Below are 12,041 nucleotides of genomic sequence, written 5' to 3'. Positions count from 1 at the left end.
AGTTAGAGAACCGATGTCACAGTCCTGTAAACGTTACTATTTATAACTTTTAATGAAGGCACTTTTGTTGAACAGCTCCTCAGCTGCAAAATTCCAATCTAAGGCTTTTGGGAAAACAAGTATCATGGTTTCTACTCTACCCGAGCACAAAATAGTGGGATTTCAATAAAAATGTTCTAAGGATTACTATTTTGCATTGAAGTACTGCATTTATAGTACATTTACGTTGACAAACAGCTTTTTAATACAAAATACATACACAGACAATGAAATGAATATAAATGTGTAAGTTGATATCATTAGGATTTTACTGTTGGAAGTGAAGTAAGGACAGTTCATTGGGGAATTTACCAGTAGTTATGTAAAATATATAGAGATACAAGGGGCAGGATTTTATAATTGGATTTAAAGATGTTTTGTATCGTTTTTTGATTATTTCATCAGAAGACCAATTTTGGCTACATGCACCATGAATAAAAGGACACTGAAACAAACAACAAAGTGTAAAAATATTGAGAGCAGAAACAACTATATAATAGTAGTATAGGGAGAACAAATTTCACTGTGTTTTATAATCCATGGAATTTAAATATTGCATGTGGATAAAAAGCCTCTCAGAAACATAAGAAATTTATATCACGTACATAGAAGATTGAAACTAAAATTTGCCATCATGTGAGTGTAAGGAATGAATAGCTCTGAGAATGTGCAACAGTATACACATACATTGTATTGACTGGCCATGAGGGCAACAGCATACGTCTGTACCCTGAGGGACTGTGAGTCACCCCCAAAAACAGACTGTTTCCTCGGCCTACGGCCTCGGAAACAGTCTGTTTTTGGGGGTGACTCACAGGCCCGAGGGGTTAAAGACGTATGCTGTTGCCCTAATGGCCAGTCAATATGTGTTTTGTAACACACCTCATCCGTAGTCATACATAAGAACGTACCATACACAAAAGTTGTCGCATGTAAGCTATATGATTGTAATATGTTGGAGTGGTTCAGCAAGAAAAAGTTTTTGCCGACAGGTCGCAATACTTCTGCAAAACGTTCAATGCACCTTTGATTATCGTCTTCGTTCGTTTCGAGTCCTTGTTTGAAACCAGAGCATTCAGTTCTTCTTCAGAAAGTAGGATAAACCGAGAAATTTCTCGACTATCGTTTCGCTCGTCCGCAGACGGCATCTTTGTTTACATTCCAGTTTGCGCATGCGCCAATGTTTTTTTGACGTCAGCGGGCATCATTTTTCGGAACTGATGCCTGGCAGGCAACAGTTCCGACAAATGATGCCTAATGACGTCGTTTACGTGGATCAGCACAAAAAGAACGCATCCCACGTGACTATCAATTGGCGAATTAAAACACAGACTGCGGATGAGGTGTGTTACAATTCATACTGTGGTGAATACTGAAAGAATTACATTCACAATACTGGCATACACAATGTACAAGTGTGTTCTGAATCTTGATATCTTAACCCTTTGAGTGCTGCAATCTTCTGACCAAAATTTTAGTGCAACATTTTTCCAATTTTTATGAATATTTCTGTAATTCTTTTGAAAATTTTGGATCAAATGGACAGAACTTTTCATAGACTCCAGTTTGCGGTCAAAATTTTCGGAAAAATCTGAAAAAATGTTTGGACCTGAAAAAATATTTTCTGGGTTATATTTTATAATGGTGACAAAAATTGACTTTGGCACTCAAAGGGCTATAGCCATGTATATACAACATGCAGACCTTATAGTAGGGAGGCCAGCAGGTCGCCCAGGACGTGCTGAATTGACACTCAATCACCAGTGACTTAGTCATGTTCAAATTGAAAAACATCGATAACAGGAAAGAAAATTGTGGAAAAAAATACATGAGGCTAAAAATTAAAAATGCAGCTATTCTCGCATGTTTTTTTATTTCTTTATATGAACTACTTACTTTTTGAATAAACTGCAAAATTGAGCTAGAAACGGTACTGGGAACGGCGATCTGAAACATGGCAGCACCTAATATTTACATCGCTGATTTTGAAACGCATTTTTGAAGGTGAGCCAATCAAACATCCCTTACATCGAATACTCATTTGAAAGCCCAGATCTCGCTCTTTCTCGCGATATAAGGTTCTTCACCAACATAGGGCAGTGTATATGACCAAATCCGAGACAAAAAATTGAGAGCGATTTTTCCGAGACCTAACCCGACCAACTCTCAGTGAAACGTCCTCTAGTACGCAGTTTATCATTATTTCTTTTGAATTTTTGCTAGAAAAATGAGAAATTTTGAACAGCTCACGTATTTATTGACGGAGATATTGACCACGCTTCACAGTAAGTGAGGCTACCCACAATTCTCCATGATCCGTACACACGGAGATCACTCATTGAACTGGAGCAAATTTCTTCTGTACACAGAACAGCTCGGTCCATATATCAAATTCTGGGACCATAGTTTTGATAATCATAATTCTCTAATTTCTCACGGTGAATAATGAGAAGATCAATCCCTTTTGCGCAGAGGAGATAGCAATTTTGTGATTTTGTCGACATAGATTTTTGACAGCCATACACAATATTTTCAAGGAAACTAAGGGAATAAGTTGCATCTGTGTTGGCAAAAGAAAGGGAATTGATTTTTTTAAATGTTTGTAACAAAGGAAATTTGCATGTCTGACAGGTGGTATGATGAGACCATCTTAGTTGCTGATAACTTTACCATGACAAGTATGCAATTTTTAGCACCTCCAAACATCGACTTCTCATTCAATTTACTCCTGAATTTTAAAGATGATCAATAATTTTGGAACATAGTTTTAACCAATAATCCTTAAATTAAATTCTAAGTTTCAAATTGTTCAGAAACTGATAAATTGAAGAAGCCTTTACCAAATAATGTCAAATCCACATGGCCCCAGTGGTGATGTTTTGAAAGCCTTTATTTGGATAAAAACTTTTTAGTCCCCACGGACACCGTCCGGGGGGACTTATAGGTTTGGTCATGTCCGTGCGTGCGTGCGTGCGTGCGTGCGTGCGTGTGTGCGTGCGTGCGTGCGTCCGTCCGTTCACGCAGATATCTCAGAGATGCAAGAAGCGATTTCATTCAAACTTGGTACAAGGATTACTTCATATGTCATACAGATGCACGTTGATTTGTTTTGTGATACGATCCAATATGGCCGCCAGGCGGCCATTTTATTACAATTTTTTCATGTACAGAGCCATAACTCAGACATGTTTCAACCGATTTTATTCAAAGTTGGTACAAGGACATTGACCAATGTCATAGATATGCATGTCAATTTGTTTTATGATACGATCCAATATGGCCGCCAGGCGGCCATTTTATTACAATTTTTTCATGTACAGAGCCATAACTCAGACATGTTTCAACCGATTTTATTCAAAGTTGGTACAAGGACATTGACTGATGTCATAGATATGCACGTCAATTTGTTATGTGATACGATCCAATATGGCCGCCAGGCGGCCATTTTATTACGATTTTTTCATGTACAGAGCCATAACTCAGACATGTTTCAACCGATTTTATTCAAAAATGGTACAAGGACATTGAATAATGTCATAGATATGCACGTCAATTTGTTTTGTGATACGATCCAATATGGCTTCTGTGTGGCCATTTTATTACAATTTTTTCATATACAGAGCCATAACTCAAACATGTTTCAACCAATTTTATTCAAAGTTGGTACAAGGACATTGACCTATGTCATACATATGTACGTCGATTTGTTATGTGATGCGATCCAATATGGCTGCGTTGCGGCCATTTTGTTACTATTATTTCATGTACAGAGCCGTAATACTCTCAGGCATATCTCAACCGATTTTATTTAAAGTTGATACAAGGACATTAACCTATGTTATACATATGTATGTCATTTTGTTTCATGATATGATCCAATATGGCTGCATGGCAGCCATTTTGTTACAATTTTTTTGTGTCCTTAGCCAAAACTTGGGCATGTCTCAACTAATTTTATTCACCGATTTTATTCATTGTACAAGGACATTGACCTATGTCATACATATGCACATTGATTTGTTTTATGATACAATCCAATATGGCCACCGTGTGGCCATTTTTTTCCCGATTTTTTCATGTCCGAAACCATAACTCAGACATGTATCAAGCAAATTTATTCAAAGTTGGTACAAGGACATTGACTTATTTATACATATGTATGTCGATTGGTTTCACGAGATGGTCCAATATGGCCACATGGTAGCAATTTTGTTATGGTTGTTTCATGTCGAGAGCCATAACTCTGGCAAGTCTTAACTGATCTTATTCAAAGTTGGTACATGTACATTGACTTACGTCATACATATACATGTTGATTTTTTAAACAGTAAGATCAAATATCGCTGCATGGCGGTGATTTTGTTACAATTTTCAAATGTACAGAGCCATAACTCAGACATATTTCCACCAGTATCATTCAAAGTTGGTACAAGGACATTGACCTATTTCATACATATGCTCGTCAATTTGTTTCACGTCATGTAGCAGTAACATGTCAATTATTGAAGTTTCATAAGTAGGCTGATATGTCAAGAAATACGTACTGCATCAAATTCATGAAACTTTATACAGATGTTAACTGATGTTAAGCTCACATTGCTTTAACATTGAAAAAGACATTTATCAGTGTCATTTTAATTAATTTGTAATTGCATAAGTAATGAACTTTCCTAGTTAGGGTGATATAGCCACAAATTAATACAACATCAAATGTGATGAAACTTGGTACAGAAGTTGATCTCAGAGTGTTGTAAATACTGCATCAAACTTTATGAAATATGGTACCAGTGATAATCTGTCAAGTGTTAGAATTGTATGCAAAAATGTTTTGCAACATCCTGTTGATTAATTTCTAGTTGACTCATTTTCTGAACTTTAGAATGGTGGCCTTCATGGGTTTTATGTTTTCATCACCATGGAACTCATTCTTGGCCATTGAGCACCATCTGTATCAAAGTATTTTTATCACAGACCTATCCTCTCTGAGGACCTGTAATCAAAGTACCCATTAACAAGTGGGGACTGTGTCATCAACGATGACTTGTTTGTAGGTAGTTTTAATGCAGTAGAGCTATTCAAAAGTGTCATCAGCTCAAAAAGACCTTCAATTTGATATATCACTTATGCCATTTGAGCTCAATATTTTCATTTTGTCATTCTCGTTAAGTGTCGTTCATCCGTTGCCATGGATAAATCCAATATGGCCACCATCGTAATCGCGTAATTTTAGGATACATTTGTGTGTGCCATTGAATCTATCTCCATGCCAAATTTGGTACAAAAAGATGTTTTATTAACAAAGTTACAGCAAATTTACTGTAAATTTCAGCTAAAACTCCTTCATTTTTGTCCCATTGTTTCCCATTGTTATTATATGTATTGTCTTTCTACAGAAAGAGTAAAGTGAATGTTTTAAAAAGCTATAAAATTGTAACCGTTCATCCAATTTCGAAAATTAAAAAAATGTTTAGCTTCTCTCATTGAAATCTAAAAAACTACATTAATTAAAATGCAGATCGAACATTTCAAATTTCAGTTGGCCTCCCTACTTATAGGAACTGTACTTTCAGTGAAATCATGCATTAACATATTAGACAATGTGCCAGGCTTGATATCCTTGCAACTTCAAAAATTGGAAACTCATCATAGGGATACCTCTGGAGAGGCTGAATGTATTAAAAAGATGCTTTAAGGAAAGAAATTGCAAAACTGACAGTTTGTGAAAGTAATAGAATTGCCAACAGGTTTTTTTTCACATGTCAACACAACACTTACATTCTTGTATGAGTGTTCATGTTCTGATTGTGACATTTCAATGAGACTCCTTATCTCATGAGAGTTATGTTAATTTTTATAATTCTAATACAAATGACAAACTCACTTAGCACACATGAGAAGGATGGCAAACCTGTACAAAACAGTGTATACAGAGCTCTGCAGTGCCTTTGGTATTGGCGGCATCAAGTCACTTTTCACATAATCTCATTAGAGACAAATCAGATGTGATATGCCATTACACTCCACCGCATACATGTAGAGTGTGGTAATCACTAAATTTCAACAAATTGATCCGTGACACAAAGAACTATTCATTGAATGCCATGAAAGTGACCACCCTAGCGTAATGTGTAGCAAAATCCAACAAGTCAATATCTAATTCACTGGATGCAATGAAGTTGAAGTGAAGTAAAATAACCCAACAGCCTAAGCTTGAATGGATCCAGAATGAAGATACCTGGAAATTTAATGTGCACATATTTGGTAGCACAAAGCCTGCTGTGTATTGTTCAATAAACTGATGTCAGAAGTGCCAACACTTTACTATATGATGATTGATGAGTTACATAATTTTCACTGTCTTGAGTTTTAGTAATTTTGAGATCAGCTGGCTTTAACTTTTTTCATGCACATTTTCCCCTGATCCTTGTTATTCCTTCCCATAGTTTGGTAAACTGACAAAGACAGACAAAACAGGATATGCTGCTAGGATTCATTGGGACTTTCGTTTTACTGATAAACTATGAACTGATGGTAAATACATATAAACTGTTAATCAATAGCACTTTTTTGAGTGACACAAAATCATTAAATACAAAATAGATATTCAAGTGTATTCATGAAAGGACTATTGAAGCAGATGCAAAATAACTGCTGAAAAATCGGGTTAAAAAAAATCTGAGTTCTGTTGGTGAAACGATATTCACAACATCTTCTCTCAAACTGTCCTTCATGTGCTTTCACTGGGGCCAAATTTTCTTACTTTTGGTCACAATAGATTCACTTTAAGACTCTTATCAAGTAGCATTCAAATTTGGTTTGTACTTACAGAGATAACATTATTCTGATTATTCTGATGAAATTTGCATATATAAATATTTCAAGCCTGTTTTCTTGACAGAAATCAACAAAACAGCTGTTTTAGGTGACATTTAGGTGACATAATCTAATTATAATAAAAGTCTAATGCTAACCTGCTATCTAAAAATGGCACATTATCATGTTTGATTGGCAAAACTGACAAAATTTGTTAGTTGCTATGCTATTGCCATTGTTGCCAGGCAAACTTTTATATCTGAGCATCCTACTTTAATCACTCCCATATCTTATGAAGAAATTACAAAGAAACTCAAGTCAATGTGGGTATGGTCATCAGCTTGCCCCACAAATTGATGGCTAAATTGTTCAGCGTTTCAGAATTTTAGCCAATTTGTCTGCTGGAACTCATTTTCTCATTTCATAATGACAGTCTACCAATCAGATGATATAACCTTCCTCACTCCTGCACATTGCCAGGAAAATAAAGTCATTCATCTTGTTAAAACTGTTCCTAACGTTTCATTTTGGTGATGAAAATGGAAGGTTGCTTTAATGGCAGCACTGATTACTGTGTGCAAAATGTTTTATGCGGACCTTTGGACAGTGATAATTACAAAGTTTCCATGATGAACTTTCAAATTTTCAACTCTGATAAAGATTGTTGTTGGCTTTGTGATGGTTGTGCGCCTACATTTTGCCAGTTATTTTGCAAAATAAAAACTAGAAAAGAAACCATGTTAGCGAGATTTTATCTGTACCAATACACTGGCAGAAACACTCTAATGTCCATAGATTATGAATCTTTTATTGACTTTTTGATCATGGATCACTTTTACATAAATGTATTTAAACAGTAAACAAGGCTCAACATGGTTGATGTCATCAGATATCATCACTGTAATGTCTGGTACTTCAGTGAATCAGACAAACTCTCAGCCTGTCTGCAAGCACTGGCAGCTCATCATACTGCATTAATGCACAACAACAAAGCGTGGTCTTTATACATTTGGCCATACTGATAGATAGTTTAGTTGCATGTCTGGATATTACAATCACAATCATTTACATTTAGATATGACTACTTTATCACTTGAAAACTGATATACAGGCAGATGGAGAGTGTGAAAAGAGATGTGCTCTCTCTTTTCAGAAGGTCTGACATCAACACCTGGCATCATCAAATTGTCATGAAATTTGTTAGCTGGAATCTGTCATAACTGTCATACAAGTACATGTATAAATGCTTTCTGAATCCAGTTTTATTAGTGTGTTTGTTTCTTGAGCAGCTTCAAATATCAAATAATGATCATGATTTCGAGCTGTAGTGAACAGTTTGACAGATTGAAAAATATGTGGCAGACCCTATTTGTGGGATAGGATGAGCTCACTCTGTCCAAAACATCTGAAATCACTTCTTGGTTTTGTGACACCAATTAAAGTTTGTATATTTTTGTGTCATGGTTTTGTCACTCTGGGTTTTGTGTTCTTTTATACTTTGTTCACATATACACTGTTCATGTTGTCAAATTTGTTTTTGTAAATAATTATCAGTTATTAACATTTCAGGGCTTAAAATCAACATGTGATATTCCTTTCTTTTCAGTAAATGTAAGTCCTGCTACAAATACAAACTGACTCATTTTACCAAAATTTTGACACCATCATCCCTGCATGCAGAATGTGTATGATTATGGCTGGGAAGAGCTGAATGAAACACTATACATACATTAATAAATAACAATACATGCCAGACAAATCCCTTAATAGTCCCTACAGCAATTCATGGATATTACATTATATTGAAAATATCTTATCTTTTGAGATTGAAGAAGCCAAAAATGCTGATTCTTGTCATGGACGATATTTTACAGTTTCAGACTCCTCTGCAGCCTAGCTCATATAAGGAACAGATTGGTGTAAAATTTCACACACTTCATATTTAGTCTACCATATTGCTTAGGTTTGTAGTGTTTACAAATAGATACCATTACTTCAAAGAGCAGTGAGCAGAAATGTGAAATAAATAGCCAGTCTAGACTCACTTTGTGTAGATTCTGTAACATTTGCCTGCAGCAGTTCTCCCGGCTCTGCCTGCTCTCTGAATAGCTTCAGATCTGAAAGACAACAAACAATGCAGCAGCTGTTTAAAAAGTACATGTTCATGCTATGACTACATGTGACACCTTACATGTACATGGCCAATTTTCTCACAACTCTCAAAACACACTGCATTACCTGATGTGGTTGGAATACTGTACAACATCAATGATAGATTCAATGATTTGAAGTATTTTGTTTGTAGTTTTCTTGGGAAGGCACTCACAATGGGTAAGTAATATAAGTATTAAAGTAATGTACCTGCTTTGAAAAAAGTATAGGAAAGGGATTTTACTGAAATTCTTATAACGTGAAACGGCTGATCACTAGGTTTTTTGACTCTGATTCAATGGCTGTATACATTTGTAGGATCTTTTCCATACTCTTGAGTGATATCAGATGTCTACTTATAAGTATTCCATCGGCAAATTTGGCTCGCCATGTAGATTTCAGTTCGGAGATGCCTCCAGATATTACACATGTACCATGACTTGAGTGGCTTTTAACATAATTTTTCAGGTTCATCAAATTAGTTTTCAGAAATAAAACAACTCTTTTATGTCATTAGTTATTGTGACCTGAATGTAATTACTGTGTTATTGATTTAGAGAAACAGTTTCAGTCAAGATGATTTATATACCAATTTGGGTCATTTGCAATAAAAGTTTTAATTGTGAACAAATAACAGACACTGCCTTAGAAAATGTTCTTACTGCCTTGAAGAACCTAAATCCTGAGTTACATTTCACTTATTATTAAAAGTATAGTATTCAATGACACCAAGGAAAGTTGACAGACAATTATACAGGCAACAATCGAACAACTAAACAAACAACGATGGTTTAAACTCTGTTGAATCTGCTTTAAAGACAACTTTTAATATGAATGATGCAAAGGTCAACAAAACCATTAATTGAAATCTAAGGATGAATGTGACTTGCTTCCATCAGGATGCCTTGAAATACAATAAAATAATATTAAATATAATATTAAATTAAAGAAATAAATGTAAAATCAACCCTACACATGCTGCTCTAACTCCTTGTAAATTTGGACTGCTTATATATGTGCAATCATCTTTCACGGTGCATATTTTTTATTGCATCACTAATAGAGAAAGAAATTATGAGAAATCCCTGAATTAATTGGGGGGGTTCATAAATATAGTATAAGGGGGGCATGCAGTCCTCCTCCTACCTGTACCTGGGTCCCATTAATCTGCTCAAAGGGTCCAAGTTGCTTTCTTTTGATGTTTTATCTACACTTTGTTCAGAAACTAAGTTGATGTACTTCTTTGAAGATCAACATGCAAGGACAAGGCTACAGCACACAGGACAGAGGATAAGATATGTACAATAAATGAGAATAATGATTTGTTTTTGGAAAAAAGGATCATTAAAAAAGAACTATTGCTGGAAATATATCGCTTAGAAATAATGATGTCATCGTGGTGCCATCTATAAGCCGTCACATGCATCTTTGTAATGGAGTCAACCCAATCTCATAAACCCTTTCCTTACAGCTTTTGATTCAATCATTTATTTCATATGGTTTATTAGCTGACATTTTGTTGGATGTTATTGAATCGTATTCAGGAGTTGTGGCAAAGTTTAAAGACGTCATTAGGAATCTGATACAAGTGGTCTAACTTTGGGATAAACTGATATCATTTATTCAACAAGTGACCTAGTGGCTGGTATAGCTCTGCTGTATTTATGTAAAGAATAACTGCTTTTGACACATGAGTTGATGAAGAAGGTGGAAATCATTTTATGGTTCATTTCAGTGGCCTGACAAGAAATGGCAAAGACAGGTGCAAAAATACTCAATTGAAGATTTCATCATACCAGTAATTTGAGCATACCACATTAAGATCATCTCTAGGAATATGTCAATTAAGCTATCAGACAAGCAGTTTTTGAGAATCAAATATTTTGACCAAAAATGCCCCTTCCCCCCCAAAAAAATTGCAAATTTCATCATAATTTCGATATATCATATTGAAATAACCCCTTGGAACATTTTCACCAAACATCAAAGCTATCAGATGAGCAGTTTATTGAAAAACAAGGTTTCTGACCAAATATGGCAAAAATTGCTCCAAAATACAATATAATGATTTTATCATAAATTTAATATATCACATTTAGTTCATCTGTAGGAACCTGTATACCAAATATCAAAGCTATCAGATGAGTAGTTTTTCAAAAGCTTATTTTTTGACCACAAATGACAAAAATAGCGTCAATGACACTGTAGCTCCCATCCTGGACTATTTAGTGTTTGTTCTCTGGTCAGATATTTGAACATGTGTGAAAGGGATAAAGTGCATGAAGTGAAAATACTTAAATGAAATGTACTGGAGACAGTGAAATATGTTTAATGTAATTATTCAGAATATAAAATGGAAAAATACAGAATTAGATATATCGAATACTGTGATACAACCATTAACTCAACAAGTCATTTACAATGACATAGTCCCCACTTGTAATAGGAGTATTAGTCTTGATGGGGCAGGAAAATGTGGTCATTAAGAAGTATCACTGGAGTGTATATGTTGAGATCTATGGGCACATAGGTCTATGTCGTTTTTCCCAATTTGAAACACATGAGGCATGTCTAAGTTATGGTTCTAAATCGGGAAAAAAGATCAGACCTCTAGCAGTATTGGCCAGCCAAGAAATACATATGTGCATTATAAATGAGGTACAAGATGTGACATCTTAAGGTCTAATATCCTATCAAAATTGGGAGGTATAGAACTTGTGGTTACTGAGATATGCATATATATATGTATAATCAAGGTCAAAGGTCATCGAGGTCACATGACATTTTGAAAAAAAAATTATATTGCTAATTAATCCCTATATGCCAAAAAATCAGATCTCTAGCTCTATTCGCTTGCCTAGAATTAGATGTGTACATAATTAATGAGGTAAAGCGTGTGTTGTCATAAGGTCTCCAATCCTACTAAATACAAAGGACATAGCACTTGTGGTTACTTATTTATTGACATAAACATATATTTTAGGTAAAAGGTCATCGAGGTCACATGACATTTAGTCAAAAAATTTCTCTCCTATAAT

The 12,041-nt window shown here is 35.1% G+C and overlaps 1 protein-coding gene across 3 annotated transcripts in view; it reads right to left on the bottom strand.

The window, feature by feature from the left end:
- Positions 1 to 12,041, bottom strand: part of LOC139150839 (probable ATP-dependent RNA helicase DHX40) — a 188,367-nt gene that overhangs the window by 34,651 nt on the left and 141,675 nt on the right. For all 3 annotated transcript variants that reach the window (XM_070723250.1, XM_070723251.1, XM_070723252.1), the window contains exon 8: positions 8,898 to 8,969. In XM_070723250.1, coding sequence (XP_070579351.1) covers positions 8,898 to 8,969 — 72 coding nt within the window. The remainder of the gene's footprint in view (positions 1 to 8,897; positions 8,970 to 12,041) is intronic.

This window comes from Ptychodera flava, chromosome 15, assembly GCF_041260155.1.
Source record: "Ptychodera flava strain L36383 chromosome 15, AS_Pfla_20210202, whole genome shotgun sequence".
Lineage (NCBI taxonomy): Eukaryota > Metazoa > Hemichordata > Enteropneusta > Ptychoderidae > Ptychodera > Ptychodera flava.
Note: the sequence above shows the minus strand (reverse complement) of the source record. Positions and strands in the feature narration are given on the sequence as shown.